The sequence below is a fragment of the Lycorma delicatula genome, chromosome 11 (assembly GCF_047948215.1).
Source record: "Lycorma delicatula isolate Av1 chromosome 11, ASM4794821v1, whole genome shotgun sequence".
NCBI classification, from domain to species: domain Eukaryota; kingdom Metazoa; phylum Arthropoda; class Insecta; order Hemiptera; family Fulgoridae; genus Lycorma; species Lycorma delicatula.
This window is the reverse complement of record NC_134465.1, coordinates 52496382-52516561: the sequence shown is the minus strand read 5'-3', so window position 1 is coordinate 52516561 and position 20180 is coordinate 52496382. Positions and strand designations below refer to the sequence as shown.

The 20180-nt window shown below is 38.8% G+C and overlaps 1 protein-coding gene across 1 annotated transcript in view; it reads left to right on the top strand.

Moving 5' to 3' along the window:
* Window positions 1-14351, top strand: part of LOC142332135 (integrator complex subunit 7-like) — a 58145-nt gene extending 43794 nt beyond the window's left edge. Inside the window, exons 16-18 of the mRNA XM_075378390.1 lie at window positions 1170-1374; window positions 6989-7177; window positions 14084-14351. Coding sequence (XP_075234505.1) covers window positions 1170-1374; window positions 6989-7177; window positions 14084-14305 — 616 coding nt within the window. The 3' untranslated portion in view covers window positions 14306-14351. The remainder of the gene's footprint in view (window positions 1-1169; window positions 1375-6988; window positions 7178-14083) is intronic.
* Window positions 14352-20180: the final 5829 nt, after the last annotated feature.

Genomic DNA, 20180 nt, shown 5'->3' with positions numbered 1-20180 from the left:
TGGGCTTGTATAACCAGCACTCACCTCATCGATTTGATTGTTGAAGTGTGATAATTTTCATCAACCATGTCCTTATATTTTTTTTTTATAAATTCTTATTCTGGTCCAGTAACCCTCGTGGTCGAACAACAGCTTTTGGAGGTGCCATTGTCTGTTAAACAGACCTGTCAGTCTATGAAAAGAATCCCTTTTAATAACTTCTGGATTTTTCTTTTCATTATCTTCTCTTTCTTCTTAATTGGAAGAAATACATTATACTGGTCCTGTTACAATATAGTATTAAGAAAATCAGCATCGTTAGAATTTAACTTCTGCTACTGGCTGTAACTTAAGCATCAGCAGAAAATTGTGTACAGAAATAATTAAGTTGTTTACATAAGTTAGATTTTAAATAGCCATAAAAAAGATGATGATTATTATTATTATTTTAATAATGGTTTTAAATTTGAATATAATTTAATAAGTTAATGTTTATAATTCTGATTTGAGATTTTAATCTGTTTGATTTTGTGTTTTTACATCTTAGATTTCCAATTAGTTTTTGTAGTTATGTCCCTCAGTCCAGAATATGATCTGGACTTCAAAGTGTACTATTTTTGTGCATATTAATATAAGCTTTGTTTGATTTAATTTCTGTAAAACAAGGATGTAATTAAAGTTTTTGTAAATCTCAAAAAAAATTCAAAATTATCCAACACCTTTATAACCATTCCAAAAAATATGAAACATTCTAAAAGTAAAATAACTTCTCTTTGTATCTAAAATGTAAAACTGACAAAAAATTAATATATTTTAATAATGGCAATATTCTAATTTTGCTTTGGTTAATTTTTTATAGACTGACCCACATCTAAGACTTTAAATTTAACTAATTAAAAAAAGAAAAGCCAAAGGGATTCTATATTATGTATTTCATCTAAATGAATGATAAACCTTTTAGTGAATACAATCATGATATGTACCTTTATCTGCTTCTTTTTTTTTTTGAACTCTACTCTAAAAAAAAAAAGTACCTTTATCTACATCCCAGTACATCCTTATTGGATAAATGATGGTTCAGCAGATGAATATATTACTTTTATAAAATTTAATTCTTCATTGTTTTCATTAATGATAATACAGTATATAATAATATTAATAATAAAGTGTCTTAATGTGGTTTTTTTCAGCTTGCAAACAAGTTGTTTAGAAACACAATTAATGATTCGTACTTGTCAGTCAATAACAACATTAGCACGATCATTGGATCCAACAATTAAACCTATTACACATCAACATGTTGATATATTAGTTAAACAAGTCGAAATACTTGCTAAAGGGCCATTATGTCTTCCCAGATACTTTTTCCAAGTTCTTCAGTCAACAAGTGTTAAGGTATTATTATTATTATTATTGTTGATTTCTGTAACAGAATGGTAGGGTTTCTTCCTTGCATCCAGTAGGTTCTGGGTTTGAATCCTAATCAGGCTGGCATTTTTATTTGCTGCAAAATTCATTTTTCATTAGTAATTGCAACCATTTTTCATTAGCTTGAAGTTGCTTAATAAATAAAAGTATTATTGTTGTATCAGCTTGATCCTATAACAAATTACATGAAGTTCTTCGCCCTAATTTATGGTTCTATTGATTTTTTTTTGACATGTGCTGTTTTGGTTGTATCAAAAAGATTCATCTGATTTCAAAAGGCTTTTAGCTCTACATCCATTCACCACTAATTAACAAACCATATAGCATATAAAAGAGGGGATTCTAGAATTTCACTTGGTTGCCAGCAAATCTTTCTCATGTGACGTGCTCTCTTGCAGTCTGCAGCAAGATGAAAATCCTGAAACAAAAAGATTCTGTATTTTTTATTTAACCACTTTGTCAATTGTGCAGCGTGATTTTTATCAACTCTCCTGACATTGCATCTCCTACTACTCAGAGCATTTGACATTTGCACCAACAATTTCAAGAAGGTTTATTTAAAGAGAAATCTGCAAGTTGCACTCATGTGTCAGACTAACACATCAAGGACATCCGACAGAGTTTTGTATTTAGCCCAAGAAAGTTGATTCGTCATGTTAACTGTTTCTAATATGACTGTCAGGTACGTTTTATGACAATATTTTTTATTTGAACCACAAGGATTTAGTTGGTACAAGCCCTCTGCAGAGGTGATAAACGACGAGTTTTGTAAATTCTTCCTTGACAACCAAAATTTCCCAAGAAAAGATCTACGGTCCATACTTTTTTTATGAAAACAGAGTTATTGGAATCTTACATCTATGAAGGATATTTCTAAAGTACAGACCGCTGGGAAATTTCGCTTCTTAAGGTTGGCAAACCTGTGTCGTTCAAGGCCACACTAGTAATGTACACACTGCATTGTTGTCTGTAAGTAGTTGCATTGTAGTATCTTTGATTATGTGTGAGTTATTACATTATAAAATGAATAGGAAAATCGATGTTGCCGCCGACTGTGAAATACGCGGAGTCATACATTTTTTAAACCATCAAAACTTTAAGCCGGCTGAAATTCAGAGGCACTTGGTTGCTGTGTACGGTGATAATATAATAATGAAAGAAACATCTGAAAATAGTGTGAAAAGTTTAGAAATAAATAATTAATGTGCATGATGAAGAATGTTCGGGGAGGCCCTCAATGATCACAGAGGACTTGTTGAAACATGTCGATGATGAAATCAGAAAAGATCGTCACACAACAATTTCAACCTGATGTTTCAAGAGCTGTTATTGGTCGCATTCATGACCATTTAGGCTTCAGAAAAGTTTGTGCACATTGGATGCTGCACAAACTGTCTTAATGGAATGCCACAAAAAAATTCAGATGGGATCTACTTTGAAATTTTTGATGTGGTACACAGAAAAAGGTGATGAGTTCTTTAATTCAGTTGTTATCAGTAATGAAACATAGATTTCATATTACATGCCAGGGAGGAAATGGCAGTCAAGTGAATGGTGTCATCCTCAATCACTAACCAGACCAACAAAGGTCAGGCCACTAGTCATTTGGACGCAGACTGATGGCCACAGTCTTTTGCAATCGGTTTGGCATACCGCTGATTGATTTCATGCCACATGGAACAACTATAAATACAGAAGCCTACTATGAAACTACGTAAGTTACAATATGCCATTCAAAATCAGCGGCATGGGCGGTTGATTGATGGCATCCTGCTGCATGATAATGCACGTCCACATGTTGTAGGTCCAACACGTGATTTACTGAAAACATTAGGTTGGGAAATTTACAATCATCCACCATATAGTCTGGATTTAGCTCCTACTGATTACCACTTGTTTGGTTGGGAAATGAAAGAATTTCCGAGTGGTAAGCAATTTGCGGGTGATGAACTTAAAAAATGCTGTTAATCAGTGGCTAAATGGACTGGCAGCAGAAGAATACTATGAGGGTATATTGAAGCTGGTGTTTCGCTATGATAAATGTCTTAATTCATGTGGCGATTATATAGAGAAGTAGTATAAGTATAAGGTATGTAGTTTTAAAGAAATAAAAAATATTTATAAAGTTTTAAGAATACATTTTTTTACAATGAAACGGTCTTTATGTCAGAGATAACTTCTCGTGTATTGCAGGAGTAGCTTTTCCAGGTGTTGCAAGTAGATTCTGATGAACTCATTTTGCAGCAGGATGATGCATCACCGCACTCCCAACTGCAAATTTGAGCATTTCTTAACAGTGAGCTTCTACAATGATGGGTTGACTGTAAACGGCTGCTTATGTGGCGTTTCACCAGTGGCCAACAAGATTGCCCAATCTCACTGTATGTGATTTTTTCTTGAGTGGGCTTGTGAAATCCTCCATGTGTGTGGCCATCTCCCATCCATTTGGATGAACTACAAAACCACAAAATAGAATGACTGCAGTAACCACCAGACATGATCACTTGAGTGTTACACAAGTTTAACTATCTTGTAGATTATGTCACGCTTCTGAAGGGAAACACACTGTGCATTTGTGAAAATTATAAGCAAAATCTCATAATCATGTTTTATAATTAACCGCAAGGTTATATATTTTTTTATTTAAAAATAGAGTCTTTTGAAATCAGATGAATATTTTTGATACATCTATATATATAAAAATGTTAAGTTCGTTTGTGTACACTTCAAAAACTCAAAATGTTCTGCACCGATTGAGCTCAAATTTTAGCACGATATATAACCCGCATCAAAGATTGTTTTCATCTATTTTTAATAAATCTATCTACCTATTTTTAATTTGTACATTTTTAATTTGGAAGTGTAAACGAAGGAAAACAAATCAGATCAATGAAAAATGGCCACTGTCAAACACAACGACCAAATTTCTTTGAATTATATTTAACAGCTAAAACATCTGTATTTTATTAAAAAAAAAAAAAACACGATAAAAAACATTTTAGCACGATATATAACCCGCATCAAAGATTGTCTTCATCTATTTTTAATAAATCTATCTATCTATTTTTAATTTGTACAGTTTTTTAATAAATAAGAGGCTAATAAATTAGATGGAAATGTAAACAAAGGAAAATCAATCAGATCGATGCAAGATGGCCACTGTCAAACACAACTACCAATCACAAAGAGCCCGTATGGCCATTGCCAATGTAAACAAAATCACAACTGATTAAGTAACAGATTTCTTTGAATTATAATTAACAGCTAAAACATCTGTATTTTATTAAAAAAAAAAAAAAAAAAAAAAAAAAAAAAAAAAAAAAAAAAAGAAAAGCCACCAAGAAGGATGACTTACAGTAAATAAATTAAAACACCCAACTTTCTTATAGCCCAGATAGACTTAAGACTATGCAAACAAAAAAAGTCGAAATAACCAAATACACAGAAAATAATATCCCTACATAATGACCAAAAAATCCTTTGTTAGGTTAAATATTCACTTTTGTCTGAATTTACAGAAGGTATTTACAACAAAGCATTGATAAATATTGAAAACAAGCGCTTAGCTAATGCAAATAAAGTTCTTAGTCAATTGGGAATGCCAGCACCCACCCGAGCTGCGATTGCTTCATTTGATGTGGATTTACACTGTGAACAGAGTTACAACATTGGTGATCTTCAGTCATATGTCCAATCAAGCATTCCCAAATTAACGCGTGAACAGAAAGGCATTTATGATCGCATAATGCAAATGATAAATGACGGAGTTGGAGGGGGACCTTCTTCTTGGATGTGCCAGGAGGAACTGGGAAAAAATTCCTCATTAGATTGATTCTAGCAACGGTTCGATCAAAAACTGACATAGCCTTAGCTCTTGCTTCGTCTGGAATAGCTGCGACATTGTTACCAGGTGGAAGGACTGCGCATTCAGCTCTGAAGTTGCCATTAAACATGCATTTCTCATCCATGCAACCACAATGTGCCACAGCGAAGCGTGGCAGGTACAGCTAGTGCTGTATATAATCTTTTAAAGTAATATTATTAATTTTAAAATGATAATATATTTTATGTAATTATAATGATGATTCATTGTTTTAAATTATATGTCAGAGTACATAACTCATTCTGAAGAAAGCAACAGGAATCCACTCTTCTTTTCACTTTCTCTCGCAAGCTTAGCAAGGAATGATGTTACTCCAGAGAATAGTTATATGTAGATTTTAGGGTTCTTATAACCCATGTTTGATCATATACAACTGTTACGGTTATGACACTTAACATATGTATTTACATGTAATTTTCACATGTAGGAAAATTGTGCTTACTGTTACTATTTATATGTAATCTACTGTTTATTAGTAGAATATAAAAAACTTTTTTTTGCTTTACATATCTGTACAGAAACTAATCATCATGAAGAATAGAAATATTCCATGCTAGGCTTAATAATGGCAATAAGGAGTATAATGGTTTTTATTGCCTTCTTTACAGAGCCAACATACACTGCTATACTGTAAATGTTCAGAGAAAGACTGGTAATATTGCAGTCTTCATCCCAACAAGAAGTAACAAGCCGCCTGGCATTCCAGATGTTAAGGAATAAATTCATTTGTACTATTGAGAATTTGATGTGTAAACTTGGCAAGTTGGTGGATCATACTACCGTTACTGTGATATTGGCCAAATGAATGCTTGTATCCAATCCAGTTCACTTTCTGAACCACCTATTTGCGTGGCTGACTCTGAGGCAAATCACTATTACTGATTGAGAAGTTTTCAGAGACACATCAGATAAGGTGTGAGGGTAAGGTTGCTGAATGCAAGGTTAGGTCGATGCACAAAAATATACATGATGAAGATGACATAAACGTGTATGATTCTCATTCAATAAGCAGAGATCTAAGTTCAGCCTCAGTCGATCAACTGTAGTGCCTCAGAAGAGCATGATGTTGAGCCCCGTGAATATTGATGGGCTTTTAAAGTTTCTATTTTCTACTTATATCTCAATCACTAACTTAATAAATGTGGGTGTCTTCATATGCAACCCACTAACCTAGTTTATATTTTCATGAGATTTGGCCAAAGATTTGTTTCTGTCTTATTAATTTTAAGATCACTTCATTTTGAATTTATCAATCCATCTAATTTTCAACATCTTCCAGTAACTGATTTCATATCTTAATGTAACTCTAAACTTGTTTTATAAATTAGGTCTAATTGTGGCATAACTCTTGAAGCTTTTAGACAATTATCACATTTATTTGTGTCTTTTAGAGGCTTTGATAGTTGATTTATTTCTATGATTTAAAAATTTGTTTTTAAAAAAACAAAATAATGAGAGTAATGAGATTCCTTTCTCTTGGAGTAATGATGCAAATGCCTGTGATAAACAGAGTGAAAATTTTCTTGTAGAATTGGATATAATTGCTATTTCTGTGAGCTGACTTGGAGAAAATAAATGGAACAAATGATTGAAAAATGTTTTAATATAAATTGTAGAATGAGAAAACCAGTTGACCATTGACAACTGGTTTTTTTTTCAATTATGAAAACGTTAAATTTTTTTTGTTATTGTTTTCAGTTGGCGGTTACTCCTCAACCACGTGTTAATGGTGAGTGGATTAATGTACCGAGTGGTTCACAATTGGCGGTTAAAGTTGAAGGTGTTATACTTCATGGCACTTGTCCTGGACTATTCCGTTCAGTCAGCGGTGTCGTATTAACTTTAAGTTCTCAAGCAACTGCTAGACCTGCTAATCATGAAGGAAAGGTAAGTGTATTTACTGTTCTTGTTTATTCAAACAAGTGAAAGTAAAATTTGAATGTTCACAGTACTAATGACAAAATGTTATCAATATTCAGTTAATAGGGTACTGTTTCAAGACCGGTTAGACTGAAACGTAGGATTTAAACTAGGTCTTGAAAAATCTTTGTTACTTATATGTTTATATTTTATGTACAATTTTAAATTGTACTCGTTAATTTAGAATATTGTTTTTATGTGTTTGTATATTTCAAGTTGCTTAAGTGTATTTTTGCTGTGATGTGTGTTAAGTGTGTGTTATCCAACGTTTTTGCAGGTGTGATTTGTTCCAATGAAGTGGTTTGTGAAAGTGGATTCAACAATGGAGTGGAATGGAATGGAATGCAAAGTTGACGGGAGTTTATTTCTCCCTACTTATCGCAGAACCTGGACAGAGTCCCTTGCTGCTGGATCATTCTAATCGGGCTTGTTTTTTTTAAAGGGTTATTTTATATAGCGGGTCTAATTTTCTCAAGTTTTGGTTATTTTTATTTAGTTAATTTAAGACGGATTTAATTGCATTCCAATCCGTTGTTGAACCAGCGTTATCGAACCCATTTTATGGGCCGACCGCGGAAGGCTAGGCTTATGAGGCCTGTCCTCCCGACGCAATTCCCCTTCAGACCGTCTACTGAAGTCCTTTCGGTGCTAACGCTTAATAGGCTAGCAGGAATACGCCACAACGGGGCACTAACTATAAGGAGGGAGCAATGCGACCCCTACTCCGGAGGAGTCCCAATTGCTGGTTTATTTTTATCTAACTAGTAAGTTTTAGAAAGGAAAGGTTATGTAGAAGTTCTTCATCCACTTCTGTTATGGCTGCCTTCCAGGACGCATCTCTGCTGGGCTCTGTTCAGGACTCTAGTCCGTGATGTTGGGACGAGTAGAGGGTCTTCCTTCTTCTTCTCCCTCTTCTTCCGAAGACCTCTTCATTCTTCTTTGGCCTGCACTTTCCAAGAATTGGCAGTAACCGAAGTTATATGCCGTTAACCTTGAAATTCCCGAGGCCCCGAAGGGCTGAACGGGGGAAAGTGCAGGTTTCTTCTTTCTTCCGTGCTGTCAGTGGCTGCTGGGCGGGTGACTGCTGGGCTGATGGCTGCTGGGCTCATTCCCTCTTTCTTCTATCTTGAAAGGAAAGGAAGGTAATAGGGAACTTACAAAATGGTGATACCTATTCGCGATCGCGGTTTTGGGGCGGCGATTTTCTTAGAAGAAGTAAACAGAAATTATTCACTCTACGTAATTATTAACCTTCAGACACACGTGTGTCCGAGAAGGGGTTGGGGGGACCGCGTGGCCGCAGTGAAGAAACCATTTGTTTTTGTGGTGGCTGTTGGTATCTGCAACAAAAGAAGCAGAACACACACACACACAAAGAAAAAATAAAAGAAATAAATAAAAATATAAAAAATAAAAATTTGATTTTTACTTTCCTTTGGACCGGCAGGATGGGAGGAACGAAAGGCCGTTTCCCAAGACGGCACGACGAGTCGTTCCACATCCACGTTTCTCCCGTTTCTGAAACAAGAGAAACAGAACAAAACACACGCGGAAAAAATGAAAAATGAAAAATTAGGACCGCGTTTTTGTTTTATGCGCGACTTACCGTATTTTACTGTATTTTCTTCAGACTGTATAACTCGCGAAAACTATTCACTCGCGATCCCGGAAACGCCTCTGACGCGCTATTCCGTTTATGGCTCGTGCGATATGAAGGCCCCTAAGCCTGGTTTGTCGATTCTCGGCTCCCGCACCGCACCATCACGGTGGTTCGTCCAGTACGGCGTGAGGCCGCTTCCTTACAACTGTCGGGGTTGGGTTCTCTCGGCAGATGTCCCGAAGATGACTGTGTTCGGACACAGCCGCTCTCCCGAACAGTCTGCGCGCCTGCGCCACCCCCACCTCGGACACGGATTGAAATCTCGCATCAGATCGGAGAGTGGCGTTCCTGACGAACCACGGAGCTCCAAAGATCGTCCGCAACGCGATGTTTTGGACGGCCTCGATCTTCTTTTGAAGCGAGGAGCTCAACACTGCCCCCCATGCCGGGTAAGCATATGTCAGAATCGGCAGTACGTACAGCCGAAAAATGAGTAGCTTAGTTGCCAGTGGGTACGGGCTGGCACTGTTCAGCACTGGGTATAGCGAGGCTCTGGCGGCCTTAGCCCTCCGGGTCGCATAATTTACATGTTCGCCGAAGGTAAGCCGCCTGTCCAACACCACCCCCAGGTACTTAACCGTTTTCTCAAAAGGGATTTTCTCCCCTGAGATTTCCAGCTGTCTGGCCGGTTTTCGTGTCTTGCATGTGAACATCACGGCCACCGATTTTTCACCGTTGACCCTGATTCTCCACATATCGAGCCACGGTTCCACTAAGTCCAGCTGCCTTTGGAGCCTCCGGACCGCGTAATCCACATTTGCGGATTCGTAGAAATATGCCGTGTCGTCTGCGTAAAGGGCCGTTTTGACCCCTTCCGACAGCGGCATATCGTTCACGTACAAAGTGTACAAGAACGGGGAAAGCACTGCTCCTTGGGGAACCCCAGCGGCTATTTCTCTGGTAGAGGAAATCGTTTCCCCTACGCGCACGACAAAATGTCGGTCTAGCAGATATGACCGCATCAGTCTGACATAGCGGTAAGGGATCGCCGATCGCGCTAGCTTATAAAGCAGCCCCCTATGCCAAACTTTGTCAAAGGCCTTGGCCACATCCAGAAAAACGGCTGCAGTCACCGCTTTCCTGTTCAGGCCTCCGACAAGGTCATCTATTATTTTTACCAGTTGGAGGGTAGTTGAGTGACCCTCCCTGAACCCAAATTGCTCGGGCCGCACTTCTCCCTCCATGTATCGCCTCAGTTTTTCGAGGAAAATTCTCTCGAACAACTTAGACAATACCGGTAACAGGGAGATTGGCCTATAATTCCGTGGGAAAAGTGAACTTTTCCCCGGTTTGGGTAAACATACGACTTTGGCGTTTTCCAACAATTCGGGAAATATCCAACGTACAAAATGGACGTGAATATCACCGAAATTGTTGTAATCACGGAGGCCGGTATGTTCCGGAATGCACGGGCGCTGATCCCGTCGACACCCGGGGCCTTGTCGGGGCTTGTGGCCTTAATGGCTGCGGAAACTTCCGCTTCAGTGACTTGGTCAATCTCTAGAGGGGCGTCCTCCACCTGTGAGAAATAATCTACAAGAAAGGATTCCACCTCGGTTGTGTGCTCGTCGTTCGTGGCGGGAGGGGGGTTTGGAGTGAATTGCTCCTCCAAGGTATCGGCGAAAACCTCGGCCCTCTCCGCCTCCGAGTAGGCAAGAAAACGTAGCTGCCCCACAACCGGATGGCGAGGCTTCTTCCCTTCTCGCAGTCTCCTGTTCAACCTGAACACCGAGGAGATGTCGTCAGAGACCGAGACGAGGTATTCGTTCCACGAATCCTCTCGATGGCTTGTCAGCAGTTGTTTCACCCTGTCCGTTTGATTATAAAAGGCCCGCTTATCAGCGGGGGACAGGGTGATTCGATATCTCCTCCTCAGTCGTCGTTTCTCCGTTATGGCCTCGGAGATATGAGGAGGGAGGTCGTTTCGAACAACTGCTCGAGTTTTGGCCGATGAGCTGCCTGCCAGGGCCTCGGTTATTGACGACGTGACGCGCCCGACAGTGTCGTCGACCTCCTCCGGGGTGTTCAGGAGCCCAGGATTTACCGGCCTGTACTCCCGCTGGAGGGTCTCGTAGAACCTTTTCCAGTTAACTGACCTTCGGGGTATAGGCGGAGGATCTCGGCCACGCCCTGCCTGTCCTAGCTCCAACAGGACAGGAGAATGGTCCGAGCTGAGGTCTTCTATCGTTTCAATCATGAACGGGAGGGTACCCCCCTTCATGACTGCGATATCCAGCACGTCAGGCCTACATCTGCCTGTATTATGAACGAATGTGTGCACCTCAGGGCCTACGACGACCAAGCGGCGGGCTCTCGCCCTTTCGTACAGCAATCTGCCATTCGGATTTGTCAGATTGCTGTTCCATGACACGTGTTTGGCATTGAGGTCGCCCATGAGTATCATGGGCCCATCCCAATTTTCCAGCACGTCATCCAGATCTGCGCCGGTTACCGCATCGTTCGACTTGCTATAAGCTGAAACCAGCCGATACACCGTGCCTAGATGCTCCACATGCACACACGTTTGCTCCATCACGTTTGTATGAAGAACAACGTGCGTATGCATGTGGCGTCTGTGGACTAAAACCGCAGTTCCACCAGAGGCGCGGCTTCCGGGTCGAACTGGCCTATCCGTCCTATATGTAAAATAGTTCCGAAGGGTCAGTTGCCTGCTTGGGTTCAAGCACGTCTCAGACAACAGTATCACGTCTATCAGTAGATCCTCGGCCAGACGGCATAGTTCCTCCGTCCGGCCTACTACTGAGTTGGCGTTCCACTGCAAGAGTCTGAGGGTGGGCCTAACCATACCTAGACAGTACGGCCATGAGGCACTCTATTAAGGATTGGATACAGTCCTTTAGAGATTTTGCCTGGAGCAGGCGTGGCAAAACCATCATTATGTCTGGCAGGACATCCCTCGCTGTCATCTGTGACAGGAAGTCCATGCCAGTGGTCTCCAACGGGGTAGCCGGTTTCGGTTTGCCGCTGGAGGTGCCTTTTGGCGCGGCCGCCCTTTTGGTGGGGCGCGGGGCCACAGGGTTTTTAACGGCCTGCTTGGCCTTCCCAGCCGGAGCAGGCTTTGCCTTTCCCGTCGAGGAAGGCTTGGCCTTCTTCGCTGGGGCCGGCTTTGGTGCGGCCTTTTGTTTTACCACAAACAAAAGGTTTGGTGGTTGCCGTCGGTTTTGGCTTGGCGGGTGTTGGGGAGGGTACCTCCCCTTTTTTCACGACCGCCTTGGCCACAGGTGCCGGCACCTCCGGTTTGGGGGCTGTTTTTCCCCCACCGGCAATACGGGCCCAGCTGCGGCTGTCAACAGTCGCGGGCTTTTTAATACCCTTGACCCTGTTCACTTGCTCCTTATAATAGGGGCAGCCCCTGTAATTGGCCGGATGAGGTCCCTTGCAGTTAACGCATGAGGCTGGTTCCTCACGCGGCTTAACACATCTGGCAGTGTCGTGGTCCCCACCACACTTGACACATTGCTGGGCTCTCCGGCAATAATTCGAAGAGTGCCCAAATTTTTGGCATCTGTGGCACTGGGGCGGCCCCCCTCGTGATACAAAAGCGGTCACTCCGACCTTGCAATAAAAAATATCGCTGAGGTCATAAATTTTGTGGGCGCTAGGGGTCCTTTTCAGGGCCACTAGGCAGGTCGGGGTTTCCCGACCGTCCCTTGTGAGGAGCTTCTTGACCGAAGTCACCTCAAAGCCAAGGGAGGTCAGTTCCTCCCTTATCTCCTCCGGGGTAGCCCATAGGGGATCCCCCGTATTACTACCTTCAGCTCCCTGTCTTTTGGGAGCTGGAAGGAGTGGAAGGCGACTCCCTTCGAATGCAGAAAACTCTGCACCGCCCGGTAGTCCGCCTCGCTGCCCAGCTACAGCCTGATCGACAGCCCGGTGCTTTTTGCCACCAGGCGCCCCCCTATCCGCGACTTAATGTCGCGCGCTAATGCTGGCCACTCCTTTGGGCAGTCCAGCATTATCGGCGGGATTTTCCCCCGCCTGACGGTAGCAGGCTGTGATGGGGCCCCATCATCAGCCTGCGGGTTGGCGGCTGCTGCAGCCCGCTACGGGCTCCGTCTCCATAGGAGGCGCGGAGTCCCAGCGTTTCTGGCGCTTCCTAGCGCCAGCCCCGCTTTCCTCTCCACCGTCGGACAGTTCCGGGGTGGGAGAACGAGGGGGGGCGGCCTTATTTTTCCTTCCATGAAGAAAAAAATAAGACTAGAATTAAAAATTAAAATTAAATCTTATATTATCACTTCTTATAAACTACACTTGCTGTAACAAAATACACAACAGAAATAAAATTGGAAAGTTTAATTTCCTGTTAAAATAAAAATTATTTTAGATGTATCACAATAGTCCTATAATGTTAGGCTATTAGTCTAATGTATTACCAATGACTACAAGAGTTCACTTTACATTGTTAGAAAAATATAGAAATAAAATTAAGAAAAGGATTATCCTTTTCTTAATGTGACTGGCCTGGAATCCAGGTAGCTGGCCGCCCGGCGGATGTCCTAGCAGACCCTTCTCACATTGTCTGGCGACGCAGGTAGAAGCACTGTTGAACACCTGGCTGGACTGCTTACAACTCACAATTCACAGAGCACAATAAGGAGACAACCTTTCACTGTCAGATCAAAGGATCCAATGGAGTGGAATGTGTTATGTGTTCTTTGTATTATTTTTGAAAAATGTTTCCTCTTTGTCCTGTTTATCTGGAGTATACAAACCTGATTGCTTAGATTATAATAAGTTTTACTTAGGTCAAACAGAATAGAGTGATTTATAATTCAAAAAATGTATATAAAAAACACTTAACTCCATCAGTTAATCCATTTGCTAAACTGCCTGACTAAAGCAAGTCAATATGCAAAAAAAATTGATATTTTTTTGCATATGTCTGTTCGTTTAAAATAACATCTTAAATGAACAGACACAATTTAACTCACTCATACTCTTTGATTGTATCGTAAACAGTAAGAGTTTAATAATTGAAATATCATATTTCACATTCAACAGCACTACTGTACTTAGCACTTCTAATGACAAACCCTGTAGAAATTTCATGTGAAGCAAAAGGTAGCTCAGATATGGGTAAAGGTTTTTTAAATTAACCATTAAAGAAAATTTACTATCAATAGTTAAAAACCTTTTCAGTTTTAAAACATCGCTATCAAAATTTAAACTCTTAAACAATGTTTTTTGTTTAGGTTCCAGATTCTAACATAGTACTTCGTCAAAGCGTTACACCCCACAGAGATTTCTTCACAGCACAGTTTTTATTAGCTCTTGGTGGTGGTGGACAGCACCAAGTTGTAGTTGAAGCAGCTGTCATTGACAAAAGTGGTAGCATTTGGAACACTGGTCCTCGTATGACACTTGCTGTCAAATCTCATGAAGAAGCAACTGCAAGTAGAAATCGTAACTTTTGAAATGTGTAACTAATTTTTTTAATAATAAAAGTATTTAAAAAGAAAAGTGTATATTTTTAATTACTTTTAAACATAATATTCTACTGTATTTTATTTATAATCAATGAATTAATCTATTTATTAATTATACTTCACAGTTTACTTACAGTTTTCATTAGTTATACTTCATTTATTTTTCTAGTTTCAAAATTAAATATGGTTTTTTAGATACAGAATGTTTGAGGAGTTTCTACTACACTTTATAGGTGTACCTTTCATCAAAAGTGAAAAAAGTTTATATAAATGGAGGTTTGGAAATATTGTTTTTGAATTATGGCTAGTGGAAGATTTCTCCTCCAAATGTAAAATGTAATACTAGTCATAATTCAAAAACAAATTGGTCTGTCCACCGTCAGATATCATGAAAAAACAAGCCAACATGCATCTTTTTGGAAATGTTCAATGCTAAATTTTTTATTTTTTAGGGAGCGTCTGAACCATTAAGCTCTGCAAAAGACCAGATTTGCATACTTGTAGTATACTGTACAGTTACATATAGTTAGGTAGCCAAGAAAGTAAAAATAAAATGAATATTTCACAAAAATTCATAACATATTTATAACTAACAAATATTTAAATATATGACAAAAAAAAAATACAATTTAGTTTATTAATCCAAAAAACCAAAAAAAGAAATGAAAATAAATACATTAAATGTGAAATTTAGAATATAAAACATGGTCAATATTGGTAAGTAACTAGCCATTAAAACAAGATTTATTGAAGGCACACAGTCATAGATCTCAAGGACGATTCTATGGATCACATCCTTATCAAAACCATTCAAATCTATCAGGGGTTTATTATGTGGTTTTGTCTTCAGAGAAGAAAGAAATTTACACATGTTTTATTACTTTACTGGCTTTCCTTTTGGTAGTGCCCTTATTACCTTCTGCAGTAATTCTGCAGAATTCTGAGTAGTTCTGAGAGAAACACAATAAGCATTTGCTGTAGCTTGTTCAGCGTTGGAAAAATACTCATTAAAAACATTGGAAGTTTTTAATGAGTTGTTATTTTTGTTGAAAATAACAATAAACATTATCACCTGTTCTTACTCTGACTTTGTAAATCAGGTGAAACTAGACATTTTTAACAATAAACACACAAGAAAACACTCCTACAGACACAGTTATAAAGACACAAACACTGCACAGTGAAAGCATGGCATTGTTTTTGCAGCAACTTGTACATGATCACGTGGAGTAGGAGAGTTGGTTCATAGCGGGGATGAAAAGCAAGTAGATGGTTTTCCCCATCCGACAGGCGGTGGGGAAAACCGCCAATATAAATGGTAAAGAGTATAATCTTTTTAAGACATCATTAAACAATGCTGCTATTTCAGATTTCCAGATTCCCTAATGAAAAAGGAGCTGATAATTAGATGCAAAAAAACTTTGTAGAAAAAGTTCTAAAAATAAAGAATTATGGAAAACAGTTATCGAAATAATTTTGAAGACATGATTACACTCAAACCATTCACAAAAATTTTGTTAAAATGTAATCGAAGATATATGATTATGAATGTGACAATAATTACAGACACTTAAGAATTGATTAAAACAAATTAAATTTATGACTTACCAAAATGCTAATGATAAGACTTTTATAGATATTATTTACAAAAAATTATCTGAACAGTTAACTGTAAATAATAGTAAGTTTAAATAAGAATATGTAATATATAATTACAATATTCTTTAAATAATACATCATAACAGTATACTAATAATAAGTATCTATGTGAAATATAAGAAATAAAGAGTATAATGACTAATACTTTATAATATACATTGCTGAAACAAACTGATTATTAAGTGAAACTATTCTCAAAATATATTAGGATTTAGTGTATATAAAAATGGAAATTCAAATTAACCAGCATGAAAGAACATTTAATTTGTAACAAACACAAAATAAATTAGAAATACTTCTTTTTTAAACTGGAAAAAGCATAAACAGAAACAACCTTAGAAATCAGTATCCAGCATTTACCTGGAAGTATAAAAAAAACCTAATAAAGGATCAAATTCATGCTAGCAGATTTCTTTTCTGAGTGAAAGTTATTATTATCTGTGCCAATCTGCTTTTGATGTCTATATTACTTGATTCTTCTTTGAAATTTTACTATGTAAATAACAAAGTTACTCCTATTTCTGGTATATTGTGTTCCTCTATCTTAATATTTAAGTCTTTGTTATCTATCTCTTGTCAGTCCATTACTTTTGTTTTACACCTGTTTATTTTCACATTGAAAAACTCTCCCAGCAATAAATCCATTCCATTGAATATTTTATTTAGTCCAAACTTAATTTCTGTAAAGTAACAATATTATTAATAGATATTGATCTTGGCAGCTCTACTTTTCCCATCATAAAATAATTTCTTATTAGAAAAATATATGTATTTAAATAAAATTAAAAAACCTGACTATAAAATTATATTCACTTTTTACTAATTCCTACATTTGTTCGAATATAGGTCAAAGTTTTTCCCTACATTTTCTCCCTAAAATGGTGGGTTGACCTATATGCGGGGCTGATCTACAGGATCAGGGGGGACTGATATGAAGGGCCGACTTAGATTTGGATTCGACAAGGCTTTTAAGATGTTTTGTAGTTTATTTCATTTCTATATCCATAATGAGGAACTTATTACAGTTTATATTTAATAAACTGTCCTCCGTTCCTAGCCCGTATGGGCTTTACCGGAAATCATCTTTTAGACCCTCTAAACCTGACAACACAATGCAGTCATCGTTTGGCCTTTGTCAGGATGCCACCGATGCAAATGCCTCGGCAGGCATTTCCATCACTGTATTTAAATAACTTACCATCACCTTCTTACGAATTCTTCTGACCATGACCAACTATCAAATCGTACCCGTCAACTATCAAATTAACCGATTCATGGAAGCGTGATCCCCGCGCCTTCCTCTAACACCGAAGGTTTCACACAAAAACTCTTTTCGTAATTAACTTTAATTGGACTGTGGTCTCAGATCATTACTTAACTGAGTCTTTTAAATACCAAAAATACTATTCTCATACCAACAAAACAGGTGTTGATCGCAAAAACGGCAATTTTTTCCTGCAATTCAATTTACTCAAAATCCTCTTGATTTATTCAAACATCGAGAAATAAATTAATAAGTTTCATAAACTTCTAATAAAACCATATCTTATTCCTTTCTGTTCAGGTTAGCGTTTGGGAGCGAGGTCAATGCATAGGCAAAGTAAGCACCCAGGCGATCTCATAGCCACCCAGGTTGCTGTTCTATCTATACATTCATCACAGCATCAGACCCCCTTAGCCAACTTCCGTAGGGCTAAAAATTTCAGGAAGCTTGCAACTATATTCCATTCCCTTTCACTTTTCCAATTAACATGCAGATCAAAACCAAAATTGATCTTCGCAAGCTTTCTAACTACTTTTGGTGCATTCAGCTTTGTGCTTGGGGCAGATTTATAAGATATGATCCACATCATTCATCAATGCCCCTACACTCTGGACACAAGCCTGAATTAAACCAAATCTGGCCAAACTATCTCAAAGCACCATGTCCAGAAAAAAATTGTTTAATATGCCGATTGGGGAAATCCACCTAACAACCTACTTACTTAAGGAAAAATACCGTGCGTGTAGCGGCCATCGAAGATTCAGTCCAACTTACCTGCTATAAATGGAAACCTTGGTAGTCTATTTTTTTTTATGTACCCAGATGTAAGTTGGCCTACCTTCTTGGCATCATAATGTAACTGGTGCTCAGTCGCAAGGATATCAATGGGCTTAATACCAGAAATAACAAGGATCACCTCTCGAGAGATAGTCCTGTAAGCACCAATCACAGATAACAATAGAAGACGCTGGGCCCTCAACAAAATATTCTAATAACATCTGTATCTTATTCAATGAACCCAGACAGGTGCAGCTTACAGCATTATAGCTTAGCATACACACTTCTATAGATAACACATTGTTTCTGAAATTAAGTCTCCACAATATTCTGACCCCATATGGGAAGATACCTTTTAACGATCCCGGTCGCCACAACCCCCCTTGGTTCCTAGCCCTGGTGGGCTTTATCTTCTTTCTTTTTCCTGTTTAGCCTCCGGTAACTACCGTTTAGATAATTCTTCAGAGGATGAATGAGGATGATATGTATGAGTGTAAATGAAGTGTAGTCTTGTACATTCTCAGTTCGACCATTCCTGAGATGTGTGGTTAATTGAAACCCACCCACCAAAGAACACCGGTATCCACGATCTAGTATTCAAATCCGTGTAAAAATAACTGGCTTTACTAGGAGTTGAACGCTGTAACTCTCGACTTGCAAATCAGCTGATTTGGGAAGACGCGTTAACCACTAGACCAACCTGGTGGGCTTTATCGGAGGTCATCTTCTAGACCCTTAACACCTGATTACATATTTCATCAGTACAGATGCGTACATTTGCATCCTTAAGTCATTGCCATCCTAATAAGGATGGCACCGATGCAAATGCCTTAAAAGACATTTCCATCAGTGTAGAAACCCATCAAATAACAAAATATATTTTTCAAGCTCACCTAAACCACACCAAAAAACTTATAGCCAATAAAAATTCACAAATTGAGCTATAACAAAATATTAATTTCATACCCTCAAAAATTGTTCGCAACATCGCAATTTTGACCTTCCATACCAAAGCATCCCAAATTATTTATAAATCAACCCACAAACATACCAAACAACCGCATGTAATTGCCGAATGCGCCTACTCTGGTGGAAAAGCACCGAAGCACCCAGGCTATTTTACGCTAAACACTCTTTGCAATTGTTTTGAGCGCCAAAAATCTTTCAATATTTCACCACTCAACCTAACTTTCCAGCTAGCCTATAGATCCAGACTCGAACCAATACCTTCAAGCTCCTGATCACCTCTGCATACCTAAACTCATATTTTGAGCAGACGTACAACACATGAATGCATCATCCGATACTAATCATTGAGGAAACTGACCCAAATCAGTCAAGCCAAATCGAACCAGCCTGTTCCGAAATGCGTCATTCTCTGAAAGGAATTGAGTCACATGCCGGTTCAGGGAGATCTATGAGGCAACTTCAACCGTCCTTACGTCTGGAAAGAGACTGTGCGTATACCGCCCATCTAATGTCTCATCCTACCTTTCATGTCAAATACCAAAACCTTCCTTCTCTATTTCCTGAATACACTGCACAGTCAGTTCACCTGACTTCTTCGCAGCGTAACATAACTGATGTTGTGATGCAAGGACGTCAATTGATTTAACACCCGTGATAACTAGAACTGCCTTAAGTGAAATAGTTCTATAGCCCCCCCATCACACTAAGTAACATGAGACGCTGAGCCCTCAACAGAATATTGCCGTAGCTTTTATACCTCATTCTGTTTGCCCAAACAGATGCTGTACAAAGCAATAATTGTCTCGCATACACCTTTATACAAAATTTTCATTGTTTTAAAATTTAGATCTCAATCGGGATGGACCACTCTACGAATGCCGAAGAAGCCATCACACGCCTTCTTAGCAACACTCTGAAAGTACTCCTTGAATTTGCTGAAGAAACCATTACAAGCCTTTTTGGTAGCATATTGAAAGTGATCCTTGAATCTCATCAAGGATATAACATCTAGATAATTCTACAGCAGGATATACCTACTTAAATAACCTGCCATTGATACATGAGGTCATCATGTAACGGCCAGCCTGCCCTTGGGCAACATCATTATTTTCTTTGAGTTAAACACCATTTCATGAAGCAAGCTTCACAACTGGAATATCTTGCTAGGCTAGGCTCTCCTGAATTCGATCTCAT